The 20,495-nt window shown below is 41.9% G+C and overlaps 1 protein-coding gene across 15 annotated transcripts in view; it reads right to left on the bottom strand.

The window, feature by feature from the left end:
* The window catches only part of SEMA6D (semaphorin 6D), a 239,329-nt gene that overhangs the window by 9,799 nt on the left and 209,035 nt on the right, over positions 1-20,495 (bottom strand). For 7 of the 15 annotated variants that reach the window (XM_032194668.1, XM_032194667.1, XM_032194666.1 and 4 more), the window contains 9 exons: positions 3,807-3,963; positions 3,344-3,455; positions 2,702-2,762; positions 2,511-2,573; positions 2,324-2,425; positions 2,013-2,103; positions 1,616-1,735; positions 1,061-1,149; positions 89-306 (listed from right to left, as the gene is read on the bottom strand). In XM_032194668.1, the coding sequence (XP_032050559.1) occupies positions 89-306; positions 1,061-1,149; positions 1,616-1,735; positions 2,013-2,103; positions 2,324-2,425; positions 2,511-2,573; positions 2,702-2,762; positions 3,344-3,455; positions 3,807-3,915 (965 nt within the window). In that variant the 5' untranslated portion in view covers positions 3,916-3,963. Of the gene's footprint in view, positions 1-88; positions 307-1,060; positions 1,150-1,615; positions 1,736-2,012; positions 2,104-2,323; positions 2,426-2,510; positions 2,574-2,701; positions 2,763-3,343; positions 3,456-3,806; positions 3,964-20,087; positions 20,108-20,367; positions 20,476-20,495 lie in introns of those variants that run through there. The other 8 variants (XM_032194661.1, XM_032194673.1, XM_032194663.1 and 5 more) reach the window with 4 other exon arrangements.

Raw genomic sequence — 20,495 nt, 5'->3', positions numbered from 1 at the left:
TTGCAAGAAATCAGACTACAATGGCACCAATCTCAGTGTAAGAGAGAAGCAAAAAACTACCTTTGATAGAAGGTTGCTCATCTCTCACCTGTTAAGCTGTGTAGTGAATACACCGACAACCGTAGGGACTCCATTGATTTCTATTATGTCTGTGATAGACTGTAGAACATCAAAGTAGAAGAATGAATCTCCAGGAACTGAGCAGTTGAGGCGAGCTTTCAGAAAGGATGTCCAATGTTTTTCCAGGACTCTCTGAGAACCCCCCATGTCATTTTTGCAAATGCGTGCCACACGGGAATACACAGCCTGTGAAGGACAAAAAAAGAAAAAGGAAAAAGGAAGAAGGCTTGAGAGATGCAAGGGCGAGAGTGCTCGTTTCTGAGATATTAATAAAGAACACTGAAGATCAGAAAGGCAGTTGTCATTCATCCATGCAGAAAGAAAGAAAGCAAACAATGTTTAGCTGCTAGTGCACAGGCATTTTAATGTATCACCAAGCAAATGCAACTCTGCCAGCTTGTCCCTACCCTTCTTGCCTTCAAAATCATATTGTTAGTGAGATTTAAAGACTCTAATTAACCATGTGTAAAGGAGTTAATAATTTATTATAGAATATCATTCCATGGTGAAGCATGAGTATTATACTCTGTAATGGTATGACTGAATTATTCAATACCCAGGGACATTAGAGAAACTTCTTTGAAACTCTTCTTTTGTGTTGTTTTCTTTTGTTCCTTTAATAAGCATGAAAAAAAACAACACTCAGATTTTCCATTACTTGCCACAACAGTTAAGGCAACAGTGAAACAGAAAGATACCTGTAGAGAGCTCTCCTAACTGCGTGGCAGAAGGAATACAAACAACTTTTTGGTTGAAGAACGCCCTGTTCTATTTTTCCTTTTTTTTCCTCCCTGTAAATTATAAAATTGGGATAACTACATAAATTTTGTACTAGTCCCTTCTTCTTGTAGTAAACTGTGCTTGTTACTGTTGCTGTTTTAGGATGATCTAACTCTGCAAAGACTTGTAGCTAGCAATAGCTTGCTGTAAGGATACTCACCTTGCCTAAATTATTGTGCTCTACAGCAATTTCTCGAAAGAAGAAATAAACGTAGTTCCCGTATTCTATGGCATGGAGGAAGTGTGGCTCTGTAATAAAGAGCAAGGAGAAAGTTACTTCAAAAAATTGTTCAATTGGCATATAACACTGACTACACTGTGTGATTTGGCAGCTTTTCTCCCACAGGAGAAGCTTCTTCTCTATACCAGCTAACAAGAGGTCTAGTCTTCCAGACACTTGAGGATGTCTAAATATGGGTGCACTGGAACTTAAATGGACTTTAAGGCCTTAATGTTGGCTAATGGACTTTAAAAAAAAAAAAAAGCCTCAAAGGAATTGCATTTCAGCATGGTTATTTTGTGACTGCAGATTCATTCATTGATGTATTTACCAAAAAAAAAATGCTTTATTGATACTGCTTTCTTATTGTGATCATACTATGTTGAAAGCCGCACGTATGGTGACAGTAAGACATGCTGGCTGTGAATTACCTGACTCTCTGTGCCACTGAAATTATATTCACCATTCATATGGGAAAACACTCCCCCAAATTACCTTTTATCCATTTGGAATCATACTTTATTGTTCTTAAGGCAGATCCATCCCCCATGCTGCGATAAATAACAGCATCACTTGCCAGGAAATCTGCTACAGTTGCTGAGTACAATTTTCCATCTAAAACGGAAGTTGAAAATGTGGTATTAAGAAGCCTTTAATGATCTACAGAACTCTGACTAGGCTGTATTTGTCCCCATTTTTTTTACTGCCATTCTTCCACAAATTGCTGTAACCTATTTATTAACAGGTCAGCTTCTAATCCTTTGGAGGTCCTTTAAAAAATTTAAGAGTAGAGGCACCTTGACACCTTTAGTTTTCCTGTGCTTGCTTTAAAAGCGCTCTGGCTGCTCTGGTGTCATTAATCATTTAGACTCATTACAAGCAAAGTTCTTACCAGCAAAGAGGGCGACATTGGTTTGTCTGGCATCAAATGGGCATCTTGCCAAACCACTAATTTCCTCCCCATCATACTCCAATGTATTCAGCTAGAGAAGAAAAACAAATGGGTGGTAGTGTCATTTCTATTTTGTATACTGGCACAAAAGCATAACATTGTCTTTCCACAAAACTTAATTTAGCAAATTGGCTTCTGTCTGGTTTTATTTCACCTTGAAACACTCTCCAGTCACACTGGCTATATTTCCTACAGCATAATTAGTGCAAGCAAAACCAGTAACAGATTAATGACATATTCAATATCCTTACCCGATAGTATCTGCACATAGGATTAAATGCATTTGTTCCACAGACAAATACCATCTCATCGTTTCTTGGAACAAAGACTTTAATGAAGTTATGGCATTCATCCTGAAAAGAGAGTTAAGATGTATCAATCACATATTTCACATATACAATTCACATTAGCAGGTGACAGTGCATGTGATAAACTTACTTTATGTTTGCCTTTCATTGCACAGTTCTCTCTGTCCTGCTGCCTTGACCTCCATGTTAATTTCTATTCAAATCAAACCAGAAAAATGTTCATTTTCTTTCCACAAAAAAAAAAAAAAAAAGCCAACAACAAAACAAACAAACAAACAAAATACCTCCAAGCCTCCCTTGCCAATTCCTCTATCTACTCACCCTGCTTGGAGTAACTTCTGATTTTGGAACTTCATTCAAGTTTACAGTGTAAACTTGATCCCTGTTTGCAAAGAGTAAAAAGATACAAGTCACTTCATTAATTAACTGGACTTAGTTTTGTTGAGCTAAATCTATTTTTAGAGTGTTTTGTTAGACAAAAAGTTCCTAAGAAATGCTTATTTTCTGCATTATGGGAGAAGTTTGTGCATGGGCAAATAGGGTAATGTTGACTTTATCGGTGTGGACCTTAGATTGCACCTATAGTATCCGGTTGCCCCATCTTCCCATTATGTTGAAGACTAATCCAGACTGTAAATAATCAGGTGTTTTACACTCACTTCCTATGTCCCTGATGCATCAGTCCAAGTTTAAAATAATCAGGGGAGAATTTTATCAGAGCAATAACATAAAGGAGGGAAACGAGTATTTGATCATTGGTTTTAGCATAACTACAGTAACTGCAGCCTTCAAATCCAATTTTCATGCACTGGCCATAGATATGGTATGTTTCTCTGGGAAGTCCTCCCCCAGTTTTAATTTTTATCATATTCTGTAGATTTTTTAAAAATGAATTTTACACATTAATGCAAAACCAGAAGAGAAAAGAATTTTAATCTAATAAACTGACTGAAGGAAAATTACCTGCCAGCGATATAAAGTGTGTCTCGAATTTTCAACATCAGTTGGAAGTCCAGTCGGTGCTGAGATTCATTGCCTGAAGGGCGTCCTCTAAATACTGGATATTGCCTTGAATCTGCAAGTAAAAATGGGCTACACCATCACTCAGGATTATAGAGCGAAAGAATCAATATATGGCATTGATTAGCTGTATATACTAGGTGTAGAAGGGTTTAAACTAAATTCGTTGAGTAATGTCTTGAATATAAATGAAAAAAAGATGGATAATGTCAGCAAATGTTCTTTTTCCTGAAGTTATTGCTGTATTTCTGATTGCTTTTTTAAGAAAATGATTAAGTGTTCCATTAAAGATACAAAGCCAGTAAACACATTTCAATTTGAAAGGAAACAGATTTTTTTTTGTAACTTCCCAAGGAAAAAAAAAAAAGCATTAGAACTTTTTCCCTAGTGGCTAGGGATCACTTACAGTGGTAGTCAACAATGTTAATAGGGTCCTCATCTTCAGGGAAGCTGACAGCTCGGCATTGGGACAGACTCATTAGCATAACAGAGGCACAAAGCAGAGGAAGCCTCATGGCTGGTGAAAGCTGAGCACTACCTTTGTGGCAACACTGTTTAACTACCTGGAAAACAGGAACATACCAGTGAGATTTCAGCAGCACAGGGCAATAACGTGACTTCCTACCGCAGAAGGTGCATTTCCTTTGTGTTTCAGCACTGGCACCAGTGGACTTAATCGATGCTTCTGAAAGGCCCCTAAACGTAGAGTGATGGAAAACTGCCGTGTGACATATCCCTGCTCAAACCTGCTCTGAAACATATGGATGTTTGCTAATTTTTAGCTGGATTCACAGGCATTTCTGAAAAAGCTGATGATTGTCAGCCCATTTAATTCATGGGAATAACAAACAGAGCATGCAGGCTGCTGACCTGGCAAGAAAAATTGTCAAACTTCGGATTAGAATTTTAATTAAACTACAATCTCTTCCCATCCCCTCTATCACCGAATGTCATCCAATAAAACCCTTTCCCCATAAAGTACTTAAATCTTATCCACAAAAAGTCATGACACACACAATCTGTCTGAACATCCATTCCATGTTTTAAAATTACTGCTTGTTTCTAGGCTGTGCCATCATACCACTAAGCCTAACAGGCTCATTGCCAAAGACGTTATGTATACGACCAGGCAATTGATGCTATGCCTTGAGCACTGGCTTACACACATGCGGAGACCAGGCAATTGATGCTCTGCCTTGAGCACTGGCTTACACACATGCGGAGTGAACGTAAAAATGCTGCCTCTGTGGTGCACAAGGGTTTGTCGCATGGTTTGCAAGTGTGGCAAAGAAATACAGATCATGGTGCTGAACTGAGCTCCTAACAACCAGCTTTCCCCCTAATTCTATTTGTTATGATAAAAAGCTAGCAACTCAGCAGCAGCTCTCATGGGGTTTTTGGTTGTTTTTCTTTTTATTTTGTTATATATGTGCTATAGATTATATAGCACATACTATGATAGCAACACAGCCTTATACAATGAAGCTGTTTAGAGGGATAAGGAAACATCATGTCTCCAATTAAACTGCATGGATATTTTAGCAAGCAGAATTCAACTACTCAAGTTGCAATTTGGATACGATGCAAGAAAACATCTCGAAGTGAAATGCAATCTTTAATGACCACAAGTGGTCTGAGCAGGGGTTAGATTTCTCATTACAATCCTGGCACATGTGGTACTATTCCCTACTCCAACCTTTTGGAGACATTCATTCAACCCTGATTCACAGGTCAGAGCTTTGAGTCATCCGTCCAATGCTTTACAGTTGCTGAAATCAGTTATTAAACCTTTGTCTAAACAGAATAAAATAAGCCTTTAAATTTTAATGTTTCAAGAATTGTTGCGAGATCTACATGTTGCCAGCACAATGTGCCAGGCCTGATCCAGCAAAGCACATAAGTATTAATCATTTAATAATTTGAAAAGCAATTAAAAAAAAAAAAAAAAACAAACAACACTTCATAACAACACTTAACCTTTTAGTACTGCTTACTTGGGTTGAGAAAACTGTATTTGTTAATTGATACTACAGCTGGCTAGGGGCAGGGCTCCTTCCATCCACAAAGCTGCTGAACTCTGTGAGTTCAGATTGTGAGGAGACTAACTGAAATGCAGATAATATTTGGTGATGGGAGTGCAGCTGTGGATGTTTTCTGAATGCCTGTCCATTATGGACTGACCTGAAAAGAAGCATTTTCCACCGTTAATGATATTTCTGTATCTCAGTCCACCCATCCAGAACGGATGGGCTGTGCTTTTAGTCAAGACTGATGAGTGCAGTGGTTAATAAACACTAATGATTCCTGGCACTTTCCCTCTGCTCTTCCTTGTCCTGACATGGCCTCTTCAGCTGAAGCCATCTTGCATTAAATTACTAATGAGCAAACTTAAAACAAACTGGGATTAATAAAGTTAGTTCAAATTAGTTCTCTCTTGTGAAAGCACTATTAGAGCAAAGTCCTGCAGCACAGTGGCTCCCAGACACAATATATATCAATTATATATATTTAATTTATATATAAATTAAATTTAATATAAATTTTATATAATTTATATATCAATTATATATATATATATATATATAGAGAGAGAGAGAGAGAGAGAGAGAGAGAGAGAGAGATTATATATAATTATATATATTAAGAAAATCAGTCTCCAAATATCTGGAGATATCCTTCACTGCTGGTCCAGTGAAGGAAGAGAAAGGGAAGGCATATAAACAGTACGTTGTGTTAGTGGACAGTAACATCTACAAGGTGCTTAGTAAAAGCCCTCCCTGTAGCCTCATTTCCTTAGAGAATGAACGAATACAAACTGCAAAGGAGCAAGATGTCCTCCCAGCCATGTAGGCTTTAGTTAGCGTAGAAGATGAGGCCACGAATGGCCCACACATCATGATGCAAAGAGACCTATCCTGGCTGCAAAATGCACACAGCCTGTAGTTGTACAAGTTCTGCCAGTATGGGTGTATCTTAGGAAGAGTGTTTTTTTTTTTTTTTTTTTTTTTTTCCTCTTTCCTTCCCATATCTCATCTAGGAAGAATTCAATGGGGCAATGAATTTGAAACTTAAATGTAACTTCCCTTACAAAAGCAAATACTGTCTTCTGGACTCAGAAGGCTGCAGAGAACAAAAGGGCAATTTGTCTGTGTATGGGCCACAACAACAGTGACCTAAAAAAACAACTTGTCACAAAAACAAAAAGGAAACTACCAAAATTCCAGGTAAAGGAAGAGGGTATCATTTCTCTCAGATTCAACTTTCCTGATGATATACACCCAAACTCTACTCCCTAGAAAACAAGGCAAAGTTTTGTAAATGTAAAGCCACAGGAGGTGTGAGACTGCATCCTGAGCAGGAACAAACATTTATGTCTTCCTCAAGAACCCCCCCAAGCTCTAAATATTTGTCCTGAATATTTGCTCTGAGAACACATAAGAGGTGGGAATACTTATGTTCAGCAATTCTGTTAGCTAAACCTTTCACAAGTCTTTCAAAAACAAAACACCTACATCTGCTTGAATCACAGATGTTTGTCATGGCAAGAGAAACACACAGGGAGATGGACTGCATCAGCAAACCATACCTAGTTAGGTAAAAAGTACAGCTTTCCTTATTTTGCTTGTAAAAATATTACAAGCAAATGAACAGTAGTCCTGATTTCTAACTACATACAAAAAAGAAAAGGCACCTGCTTTAAGAGGGCATTCAAATGCAGCCTTTAGCTGCAGGGCACAAACTTGAGATCAGAACCACTGAAAAGAGAATAAACCTAAAGAACAGCAAGTTGTTCTTCAAGAACAATAAACCTGTTCCCTGGATAATCAGAAAAATGGGCTCCATCTAGCCCTTGGAACAGGGGTTTATGACAGCCAGGTGTATGCTTCTGGTACACACAGATATGCTGGTGTGAAAGACATAATTTTTGCTTCATTCAAGCCTATTCTAGAAGCCACTACTGTGGACTACAAATAACAATGCTGAAGTATGTTTGGACCAGAATACCTGATTACGAAATACTGGCAATGTCTACCCTCAAGAAAATGTAGAAAACAATCATACTCTGGGTCTGATAATTTTTCCCCAGCCAGGATTCAGACCAGTCTTTAATTAATTTCTCCTATAAATTGCATTCCTAGCATTTCTGTTAGGAATCAATTCATGGCAAGTGCAATCTTTTGGAAATTACCATATCGCTATCCCTGTTTTGCAGCTGGGTAATAGAGGCACAGACAAAGGCTGAATTTGTGACCAAGGCCAAATTTGTGACCAAGGCCAACAACCAAGGAAACCTTTAAAGCACCTGAGCTGCTCTGGGTTGCGTTACTCTCCTGGCAGCATAGGCAAGCTGGCCAGTGCCACCAAGGCAGAAAAGCAAGGAACAGATCAGAGACGTGGGCGTTTGCTCCACACCGTAACTAGCTGTGCCTGCAAATACAGAGAAATAGAGGTATAAACGTTAGCTGTTGGCACAAATCCACATCAGTAAAGTGGCACTCTGAGTGAAACAGGCCTTGGGGTGAGCACGACTGGTCAGGAGGAAGGCAGGCAGTTGTTGCAGATATAAACGGGCTCTTGGTGTCTGGCACCTTTCAATCTCAGATACGAAGCCCATCCTTCAACTCCTGACTGGGGGAATCCAGAGAAGGAGGATATCATTCCTGCTAAAATATGAGCCCTCCTTCAAACAATCACACTTGAAGGGGAATAGGCCACTGTTTCTTGCCCATTAATCTACTCCAGCCTTTGACAATGCACTGGTGACACTCCATCAATCATCTTCGCGTGCGCTGCCACGGAAAAGAAGAGGGGGAAGGGAAAGGGCATTCAGCCAACTGGAGAGAAGCAACACATAAAATAACTTTGACCCAGACTGATGCAATATCTTCTGTTATCTCAAAAGAAATTATAAGTCTCCTTAACACAGTAAATGTTTCTCAAAATGCTAAACGGGAGTGCGGAGTGGCAAATCCAGGCAGAAGTTTGAGATAGGTCATAATGAAAAATACATCCCAAAAATTAGTTCACTTTTGGAGAATTTGTTGAGGCGAAGGAGAGTAGGTTGCAATAAAAAAGCTGAAAACCAGGTACTTAACTCAAAAAGGCTTAACTGACTGCACCATCTTCCTTTCGCAGCAGGCCTAAACCAGGCTGTGAGGCGAGATCAGGAATCTCCTGGGTACGTGGAACTATGTTCTAACCATGGTGAGGGTCAAGCAGAACTGATTGGTAATATGCTGAGTTTAGTCAATTTACATGATGTGTTTTCACACAATCCCAAGTGGCTTTGACTAAGCAGGAAATCCCCCTCGCCCTGTGGTCCCTACCATGTGCAAATGGCTCCCTCAAGGCAGATGCCCTAACTAGTGCATTTGAGATGGTACCTTCTGAAATTTTGAGCATGAAACCCTTCTAACAATAAGCCAGAAAGAAATGAAAGAAAAGTCCTTCGTGCTACCTTTTCACAGATGCTCGGAAAGTTTCTCATTGCAGTGCTGTAAAGCTTTTTAACCCGAAGACTGCTGAAACAACAAAGGTCTGTTGGACTGGCTAGAGCAAGTCACAGACAACCTCACTTGCAACCAAACAGCCAAATAAAGTTATGCTGGTCTCAGAATGGGAATTTACTTGTGTTTATCACCTCTCTCCCAATTTTTTATTTTTTATTTTTTTTGTATGTAAAGGACTAGTTGGGTTAAAAAAGGTTAAAATGTTATTTAGCCGCAGTGATTATTTTTTCAAGTAGAGATCACCTTTAGTCCACTAACTGCAGGCTGAAAAACACTAGTTGAGAAGGGTGAGCTTCAAATTCTGGGCCTCATGAAGTTCACAGCAGCACTGGCACGGGCTTGGCCCTGGGGGACTCAGGCTTTGCGCATGCATTCACTTGCTGGTGGTAACGGCTATGAGGTGGGACTCCAGCTTGAACTCCAGCTGCAGAAAGGAGAGCTTACTAGTAAGGTGCTGGAGTAGAAGCTGCCCATCACCAGAGGGTAGCAAAGAAAGGCAGGCTGCTGCTGAATTTGACTAGCAAGTCAATCGTTTCAGAAGCTAAAATATTTAGTACAAGATACATGAACTTGGTATGGGCCTTCTCTGGTGCCCTAGGCCCTTTGTGGAAATGTATGCATTGGCAACCTTGGATGCACCATGGTATTCAGTTAGAACAGCACCTCCACCCTGGCATGGACTAAAATGATTACAGCAGTGCCACTCAAGGGTAAACCCAACACCAAAGTGTGCGTCGGTAATCCAGACCTGAAAATGCAGCACTTTCGTATGATCCAAGACAAAATATATGATCAACATGGTCTGGGGTCTGATGGCTTGAACTGTAGAGAGGGAGCAAACAATTCTTCGTCCTACCTCTATTTTTGGTCTGTGTCTCACTGTGTGAAACAGGAATGAGGAATTATTTGCTTACATGTGAAACAGAGTTCTGCATAAAATGCAATGTTCGACTAAAAAGCTGTATCACTGTTTACTACATGAGAAGCAGGGGGATCAGATTCCTATACTGGATCATATCTATCCATAGGTTTTCTAATAATGCAATTGTGACTTATTTTGTTTTTCAGATATATTTTCTTATAAATGTGTTTCTTTTAATGAACAATGACTTCAGTAAAGGTCCTGAAGGCAGTGCTTGGCACAGAGATTTAATATACATTTAAATCTCAGAGATTGTCTATGATGTGGTAAATCCACACTGTGGAGTTTGGTGACAGACTGCTTCAGCTAATTATCAAATAACACAAGAAAATATTTGTGGTTATAATAGAAGAAGCATACTTAATGTATTACTGCGGTCCCTTTAAAAACTTGTGGAATTCTTATCTATAAATAAATAGATAAGAAAAAATGTTCCTGTCCTACAGAAGTACACTCAACTTTTAACTTGCAGTATGTAGCCATCCATATTTTTATAACAACAATTTTAAAATCTACAGCTCTGAAGAAAAAAAATAGAATGTTGGGAGCCATGATGTTAATTCAGCGCAAAAGCGCAAATAACAAATGTTATTTTAAGATAATACTTTTTTTTTTTTTTTTTTTTTTTTTTTAGGATTCTGCATTAACACCTCTTGATCTATGTGTAAGAAAAAAAAAAAAAAAAGATGGTTTAGGATTAAGTGATGAAACCCTACCACTGAGTATCACAGCTTTCATCTTAATTGGTTTATGGTATTGCTAGTTACACTTCAGTTGTTTGCAGGCTTTTAATGTTACAGGAAACGCACCCCTCTTCTCTGGAACAAGCTGACAGAACACTTGCAAAATGGATAGGGTGACTTTTAATGATGCAAATGCTTAGTGGATGATTAGATGCACTTTGAGGGCTAAATTCTCTTATGATCAAAAATTTACTTGAACACAAGGTAGTTTCAGCAAGAAAGGAAATAAAATGCTGAGCAAACTGTGATTGCTTCAATTATGTTTATTTTAATTTTTGAGAGTGAACGTTAACTACCTTCCTTTACCAGGGCAATATAAAAGCCCTCCAGCCAAAAACAACTGAGTTCAGCTCACATCTATGATAAAATCTGCTCTCTGTTGTACAAAACTCCTGAAATATATGCTCCCCTTGAAAGTCTGCCAGGGTTAAGCTGTAGGTGATAAAGTGCAAGGTACTTCAACTTATGCAGTGCTTCGGATTCATCATTTTAGCAGGTCTGCATTTCATTAATTCAAACCGCTTGTGCCCAAGTTAGACTGCCCTAGCAAATGCTAAATTTATTCACAGAAGCGTCCAAGGACTGTTGCAGAGGAAGTCTGTACAGGGATGTTTGGGTCCTGCACTGTTCCCTCAGCACTGATCCTCCCTCTGTTAATTCCTGGCCGCAGGTGGCACTGCTAGCATGTGCCCCTGTCCCTGCCCCAGTCGCCAGGCAGCTCGAGCAATGCCATCCTGCTGAAGCGGGTGGCTGCAGCTCACTGGGTGAGCTGCTGGGTGTCTCTAGCTCACAGCTGTATCAGAGGTGTCTGGCAATTTTCAGTAGTGTTTAGTCTGAAATCTTTTTATCCTGAAAACTAGAGTGAAGTCTAAAACTGGGATGGCAAAGATCTAATTACTCACAGTAGTACATACAGTCTTGGATGTAGGTTTAGAAACAACCCAGCTACCCCCCTCAGCCCCAGGCAAAACCCTAAAGCTAGACCATAGTACTACCTATTCCTCCCTATAAGAGTTGGCTACAAATGTGGGTGAGAGCCCTGAGTGAAGTAAGAACCTTGTCTACCTGCAAGCCTACAGTACACGATTTACATAGCAAGACTGTCATTCATTTCAGCTTGATTAGGCATCATCTGATAAGGAGCTCTATGACAGGTATGAACCAGTATTTGCAGGTGAGAGCCTAACAAAGGTCTCTGGCACTACTTGGACAAGTCCAGCTGACACCAGAGACACTGTGAACGGCTAGCGGCACCGCAGGTCTCTGTGCTGAGAGCCCTGTGGTCCTCCAGAAGTGCACATAGCAACCTTCACCTCGAGCAGCACTCCAGCCATGGTCCCCAAAACAAGCACTGCCAATTTAGGCCTGGAGACCAGGAGGTCAGGATAATGGGGATAAGATGTTCTGAAATGGGACATTCGGGGGAAAGAATATGCTGCAATGAGCAGCATAGCTGAAGAACAAAGGGTACTGTGGAAAGGTCACATCTGCAGTTCAACAGGCTGTGCCCCAGACAGTGTCGCCGTCAACCTCACTCCAGAAAGCATCTCCTCTTCCCCCTGCAGAACATCCCCACAGCATCGCAGGGCTGCATCTTGCTGGGCCATGGGGGTCACTGGCTTGAGCTGCTGCTGCAGCTGGGGAAAAGGGCTGCTGAGTGGCACTGCTCTCACTTCAAAGAGAAAGTAAATGGCTGCCAGAAAATGTGAGGGGAGAGGGAGGCTATCAGAAAGAAACACATCAGAGCACCTTAAGCACTGCACTAGTATTATCAGCCATTCTTGGAACTTGAGCAGTCAGCTAGCCTCACTCACAGGAATACTGCCTCTGGAGACTGGTGAACAGTGTGTTTTTAACTGGTCTTGTTTTTTTCTGCATGGACAAATCTGGTAGCCGGCCACCCAGTTACCTATTTGTATATGCAAGGCATGTGCTTTGCCACTTTCCTGGCCACAATCAATTACATGTACAAATGCAGGCATGAAAAACTGGAGGAAGCCCAAGCTCAAAGTTAACGATTACTATTATCTTGTTAAGCATTAAAGATTAACTACACCAGTCAAAGGATGTGTTATGAAATGTCTTTCCCAAGACAGAAAGTAAATAATGGGAGATTTTTTATTTATTTTTTCCCCTTTCAAAGACTACTCAAAATTTAGAATAATTGCTTAAACTGTTGCTTTTATTTACCATAATATCAAAATGCAGTCCCTTGCCACGTGACTGTTCATATTTTTACTTGAGATGTCGTGCAGAAACACATGGAAATCTGGTGAAGGCAAACCAATTTTAGAACATGTTCCGAGCAATTGTTTTGCAGCACTGCCCTACAGTATGAAGTCTCTTACATTTCTTAAATTGCCTAATCAAATGCAGACTCTGTTCCAGTCACGCTAAATTTTCACATAATGGCAGAAAAACACTTCTTTCTAGCCTAGCACTGAACAGTTGGATCACATTATTATATTTGCTGCTTTTGTAGCCTGTGAGTATTTCTAAGTGTATGTATAGATATATTTGCAGTCATGGGGGAGAGGGGCAACAGTGGTACTGTTTCTGTGAGCCCCTGGGGGACAGTTGGAGCAGCAGAGGTGGCTCTTCAAGAGAGGTACCCATGCTGAGGGTCCACTGAGAGCACCTGGGTTATTGCAACAGGGGCTGCAGTGAGATTTTTGTTTTTATGCGTTTTAGAATGAGATGCATTAGTGCAAGGTTTGAGCCAGCTTGACTCCTTGCCTTACATTCAGCAGAAGTTATTAAACAGATATAAAAGCAGCTAGGTAAATTATCCTGCTGCTGCTGCTCCCTGGCACTTCACAAGCCAGCTGGGATTTGGAGGCAGGATTGGTGCAACATGCAGCCATGGCTGTCCTGCTTTGGGTCCCAAGCTGGGAGACATCCCTGTGCTGCATCATACCACTTCAGGGAATTCCCAAAGAACCACCTGCTTCCCATGGGCCAAATGCAACCTGTAGAGCCCATGCTTGGCAGTCACAGAGACAGCAGTCACTTGGAACAGGACACTGCCATGCTGGGCACCAGCCCTCCCATCCCTCTGCCTTTTACCTGTCACCTCATGGTCACATGCACCCCTCTATGGCAGGGAAGCACATCTGTAACACTACCACCAATGTTTTAGCTTGCAAGCCACAGAGAAGCCACAGATCAAAGCTTTATAAGTTAAATTAAATCAGTAACATATGGTCCACAGTGCCTGAATGAAGGTCATAAGGAAATCCGTGGCAGAACAGGGACTGAGACTTGGGATTTCAGAGCTCTGCAGTGCAACCTGCCCCTTTTTCCCTTCCATATTGCCCCCCTAGATCCCCAATACAATTGCAGTTTCCCTAAATCCTTGTGTTATCACTAGTTATACAGGACCAGTGTAAGAATGACTAAGTAAGTTTATTTGAACCACACACAATACAGTCGGCAGGTCTATTTTTCTCTACAGCTGCACCAAATACATTTAGGTTTGCGCTGGCATAGTTTGCTGTGTAAGACCACTGTTCAATCACTAGCAGTGCTTATGTCTTTGGCAAGGATGAAAATCTGATGCTTTAGGGAGAGGAAAAGCCATAATCCACTCTCACAGTAAAACCTGCATAGTAGTACAAAGGACAGAAAAAAAAATTCTATCCATACCCTTGCAGGGAATCAGATTAATCCTCAAAACATGGGATTTGATTATCTTTGTTTGAGGTTATCATCATCAAAAAAAAACAAACAAAAAAAAAAAACAAACAAAAAAAAACCTATACATTGCTAAAAATACCCACATAGCATTTACTTTATGAAGAAAGTATGATTTATTGAGCAAAAACGAACTACTGGCTTCTCAGTGTTAATCTTTGATAAACATGTGCTGGGTTTAAGAAACCGTCAAGGAGAGCAGAACTTTGCAAATTGAAAGAAACCATTCAACTCCACGAGATGATTTTTTTTCCCCCTTATTACTCCTTTCATGAGACACCTGGGGACATTGTTCACACACTGTTGACAGCTTTCACACCACTGTTTTTCCTCTGTTATCCTTACCCCTCTCTTCAGCACTTGTCTCCAGGTGGCAATACACAAAATAGCTGTATTTGCAAGGGGTGCCAGTGCAGGCTCCTAGCCAACTGTTTGAAAGTAAAAGGGCCCTCTCCTGCCTTGCTGCTTGGTTGCTTTGAGTTGCTGCTGCAGAATCCAGCCTCCTTGACTCACCAGGTACTAAGTATTCTGATACTTAACACCTGGGTACTGCTTGGCCCATGCAGGGTACACGCAGAGCATTTATGGCTGTTTCTTGTTGTAAAACCACCATCCCACTAACAGGCAGAGTAACAGCCTCCTCACTAACACTGGACAACATTCAAACACCATCTAAAATTTTAATATTGCAACCATAAGTATACATTCAGGCTTCCAATGCATATGATTTTCTCTGTAACCTCCCAAAACAGGAAGGTTACGCAGCCTGATAGGATGCTTCACACACCACAGGGAAGGGGTGCCCAAGCAGAGGTATACATAAACAGGGTCTTGAAATACCAGCATGAGAAATTTCTTTTGACCCCAAAGCGCATCTACCACGACAGACATACGCAGAAATAGCTGCAACACTTTCTGCTGGAGCTGTGAGTAGCTGATGCAGTCCCTGTCCACCACCAGTACCTGTAAACATGCCCAGAAGTGCAACAGCAGCACTTAAGGAGAGTACCTTTGGTTTCATGCTACAGTAAAACTGTGAGGAAGGTCCTAACCTAAGGGAGGCACAAGCTGGTTCCTCACTACTGCTCAGGAAAGCAGAGGCCCAGCTGTCGTGACCATTTGGCATAAGAGAGATGAACTACGTGGCTCATGTTAAGAAAAGCCTATTATTCCAGTAATAACTGAGCACAGTGACCAGCTGATCACCTCTCATTTCTTCGGAGGTTTTGCTCCCACCACTGATGGCAGCCATCCTGTGATGCTGGTCCCTGCTGCTTGTTACCTTTCCAGATGAGCACCTCTGCTTGCTTCCCCCCTGACTCTTGAAGAGCTCCCCAGCACACACCTGCCAATTAACTCGTCATTTGCAGCCCAAACCCTCTTCAAAGCTCCCTTTGCCTCTGATGCCAACAAGCATGTGTGCCCCTTTCCCCGACACACACGGCTCAGCTAAGTTTAGGCAGCTTGTGCACAAACACGGCTGCTGATTATGCAGGCCAACAGGGCTCTCCTGCTTCTCACAGCCCCTGCCTGGCTGTACACATCTGCCGTCTCATCTCTTAAGCCATCCATTGTGGGGGACAGGATCCATCCTGTAAATAAAAATTCTGTGTATGCTGTGTTCCAGTGCCTTTCGAATTAGAAACACAGGCTGCAATTTGGCTCTTGGATGCAACTGTTAACAAAAATAACAGCAACAACAAACCCTTCTGCAAGAAGAGTATCTGTGTGCAAATACGACCTCTGTAATGTTACCAAGGTCAGGCAGACCAAGGCCAATCTGCTGTGTGAGAATATAAATCAAAGCTGTCCACAGACTGATTTCATTTACAAGGTTTGTAACCATTCTGGACAGAACAAATGTCACTTGCTTGCTTGAGCTCCTTGCTCCTCCTCCACCATGTCTTTGCTCCTCCACTTCCACCCCAGCCTCTACCCGCCTGGCAACACCTCCTGACCTCCTTTGCTCTTGAAGGCTCCTCTTCTAGCAAGAAAGCTGTGGCTCATACACAACAGCCAGTCATGCCAGGCCAGTTTACTTAAATTATGCAAAAATTTCCACAGGTGCAATTAGCATAGAGCCACGAGGGCACTCATCTGCGGGTTATGTGCCATTCAGAGTACAGGTCACAATTAAAACAAACTGCACACCAGCTTCTTTACTATTGCATTCACAGATCTGTAAAACAAACCCGAGGCACACATCTGTGGTGAGTATTAGAGTCTGGGCACAGATCCTGTGAAATCACATGGTTTCCGTTGTGGAACTAAAAAGACTTCTCCAAGAATGTGTGAAACACACAGCCCAAATTCTCCATTTCTTTCTGTGCTCTCCGGCTGTTTGCATGGCTAAGTTAAGGCAGCAAGTTCTGTTTCTTTAGCTGGCAGCTTTCAAAGCACACCCTGATCTGCAAACCGAAGGAACGAGCACAGGATCCTGCAAGCAACCTCCCTCTCAAGCAAGCACCAAGTTAACTTAATCCCACTCCACAAAACAGGTTGCTGCCTTCAGACTGGAGCCCCGCAAGGAAAGAGTCCAGCGGTTGCCTCGCTCCCAGCAGCCATCTTGCGGCCTGTCCGCAGGTGTGCCTGCTGAGCTGCAGCAGGGCCTGGGTGCCGGCACGGCACAAACTTCATGTTCTGAATATTAACTTTAGTTACCATAGCCAGACAATGCTGCCAGTGGTGTGGAAGAAAAAATTGCTGCAGCCAGCTGTGCTGTTCACAGTTGGATGGTTTCTGTGTAGCTCCAAATGGTTATGGCTGTTGTGGCCAAGGACAGAATGATGGATGGCCTACACACACTGTCCAAGCAGGGAGAATCGCAGAAGTTCACTTTGGGGTTGTTAAAATGCTAATCTGGGTTAGTTAACAAAAGCCAAATGGAATAGAAAAGTTAGGGAAATAAACACAACTCATATGTTATATATGTGCACTACAGATTTGATTTCTGTGGTTACACAAACATTTGACTTTGAAAGTGGGACAATTCAATAGCCGTCCTGTTTGAATAAACTGAATCAACTTCTGATATTAGCTGTACTGTAATTACTGTCAAACCACAACAAGGTAAAGTGGCCTATGGCAGACAACACACAGACCTGCAAACAGCATCGGAAGAGCAATAATACAATGTTTTACTGCACACCTCTTCCACGTGACATGGGAACAAATCAGAACCTACTTTCTTTTGAACTCCGGGCTGGCACCTATTCACAGAACAAGTAACAACTTAATAAAATGGCTTAGATGGATTTTAACGGTAACTGCAGTAGCTTATCTGATGCATAAGAAGAGATCATCTGTTCTAACAGCAGTTTTGAAGAAAGCAACATTTGAACTGTTTTAATTACACACAGAGCTGCTAAGACTGAAAATAACTTATACTACCCAATGCAAATAATATGCCTTCCATCTTTTCTTAATTACTCGTGAAGCAAATTATTACCTTACCCAATGGAAAGACATCTGATTTTTCTTAACTGGAATTACAAGTATGTTTAACACACAAATATGTAATCAACCACCATATCCTTTATTCAGTAAGCACTGCAAACACATAGTGCATTCTCTGAAAAATACCACAGACTGCAACACAAGTAAGCTCAACATAAGCTTATGAGCACAGAAACTGTTCTTGTAACTGGTTCCTTTGTCTTGCAAAGAAAGATCATAACTGAAATGGTCTCTCATTTGACACTTGATGTGTCCATGTATGTGGCCATTTGACACTTGATGTGTCCAATATGTGGCCATGTTCTCCAAGGATTTCCACTTGACTTCACTGCACTTGATTTCACATTTCTGTCTTTTTCTGAAGGAAGCATAACCTAAGTATTTCAATGTTTTGTACAGGTTCTGTCCAGCTAACTGGGCTTCATATGACTTCAAGGGATATTGAATGCTGTGTTAAGTGCAATAGCATTTTAAGAAAGAGTAACAGACATAATGATCAAGAGCTGCAGCCTCTTGTGTGACTGACTGTAGTAAGACCAGAAGATGTTATTACAAATACTTAATATACGCTTTGAAGTGAGCTTCTATGACGTACTTTCTTTACCTTCACATATCTCATGACAGGACAGATCAGACTGAAGACTGATTTAGTCGGAATTAATTGCATATGTAATTAAGCACTCTATCTTAATGTGTGCACTTCATAAGTCTACATCAAAGTTACTGCGGCTCCAAGGGCCGAAGTATCAGCTCTAACAGTCGGCTCAGCTCAGCCACACAAAAAGAGGTAGGAACATTCAGATGGTCCAGCTAACAGGGCCTGGGAGACTCGGGGAGGGGAGATGCAGCCATACAGCTGGTTTGTAGAGCTTTGACAGGGCCATCACTGTATTCCCGGCACACACTCCTGCATCACACAAAGCATGGTTAGAAGATGATATTATCTTTGTTGCATCTCAACCATAAATGAGAACAGGTACCAACAGACTGCAGGATAGGAGGGAGGACAGTAGCTGTTTACTGTAAATGAAGATGCAGATGAAAGAGAGAAGCCTGTTAAATAAACAAATTTAGAGCCTCTAGGTTATACCGTTTTGACTGTTCTTTGGAAAACTGAGCTACATAATTCAGATCTTTAATAAATTTTGACTACAAACTTTCTCTTCCTGTTTTTAAAACAACTGGGCTTTATATTGGTTAATATAAAAACTGTTAAAGTTCGTGGTTATATAGAAAAAGAAATCAGAGCACTCAACTGGCAATTTGTATTTATCTAAGCCAGAGTAAATGTTTATACAATATCTGCCAACATAACAGAATATGCCTGCCACTTACTACATTAAACACAGCTACGTACAGCTTAATCTACTGAATAGTAACTTAAGTAGACTTTAGAGGTAGACAGAATTTTATACTGTGAATAAAGCACAAAAAAGGTCTATTCTCTTTTCCAACAAAAGTGATTGCAAGGATTTACAATGAGCTTCCTGTTAGACTTGGAAAAAGGAACAGAACCTCAGAAAATTCACAGTTAAAGTATTTGTATGTGAGAGCAACACAGCAACAGTAGAAGCCTCTAACACAGTGGGAAGCTGTTCCTTCAAATAATATTTAAATGAATATATAAACATTAGTAGAGAAAGACTAACAACTTAGAACACAAAGGTATACCCATAAAGATGCATGTTTTACCCAAAGGAAATAACCAGGGAAAGAATGCCACCCAGTTACAGAGCACTGAACAGTATTTTAGAGGAAGTTTGCTGTAATTCCTGCATGTTATATGTGAAATGTGCGCGTGTGTAGATGGATAAGCTACAATACCATCTGTACAGCAAGTACCACATATGTGAGCATTATGAACTATCAGGGCTGCTGTTATGCTCAACAGTAAATGTATCCTAAGCCACACACACATATAAATACAAATGACTTTACACGCTGAAGGCCGAATTTTGCTCAAATTACTCACAGGCTAATGCCTGTAACACAGACATAATCTTGACCAGAAGTGAGGAACAACTTCAAGATTAGAGGAAAGCCACCAATTTAAGACTAACACAGAGCTATATTCATGCTAACAACTGGGATGCCCGCCGGAACCGCAAGATCTTCAACATATCAACCTAAAGCATACTTAATTGCATTTTCTAGCTTACAAGTCAGAGCACAATGAAAACCATACAAAAACCCTTTAAAATACGGGCACATCATCCACCTGGAAACATCCGTGTGACCTTTACTCGCCACCCAGCGATTACAACTAGCCCAGGAGGCTCCGAGCCCCTTCTACCCGCAGCCTGATTCGCTGCCCTCTCGCTTTCCGCAGCTCCCCCCGCTCCAAAAGTTTCTGGGCTCCACACCTGAACGCGGCAGGCGGCAGAAGGCGAGCAGCACCCGGCGCAGGGACGCTCCCGACCCGGCTCCCGGTTAGTTTCCATCCAGATCCGTCGGGAGCAGCCGCGCAGCTCCCTCTGCTTCCCAGCGCCCGCCCGCCGTCCCCCCTTCGCCCCACCGTCCCTTCCCCGCCCGCCCGCCCGCCCCGGGGCGCTTTCGCCGGGGACCAACCCGGCGGCCCGGCTCCGCTGCGACTCCCCCGCTCCCGCAAGGGCTCCGGCTCGGCTCGGCAGCGCCGCCGCGTACCTGCCGCTGCCCGCGGCCGCCGCCCGCCGGCGGGGCTGCCTGCTGCGGGGCTGCTCCTCCGCCCGTTGCCCCCGCCAGGCGCCCCCATCCCGGCGCTCCGCTCGCTACCGAGCCAGCACGGGGGAGGC

The sequence above is a fragment of the Aythya fuligula genome, chromosome 11, assembly GCF_009819795.1.
Source record: "Aythya fuligula isolate bAytFul2 chromosome 11, bAytFul2.pri, whole genome shotgun sequence".
Taxonomy (NCBI): domain Eukaryota; kingdom Metazoa; phylum Chordata; class Aves; order Anseriformes; family Anatidae; genus Aythya; species Aythya fuligula.
This window is presented reverse-complemented; position numbering and strand designations above follow the sequence as displayed.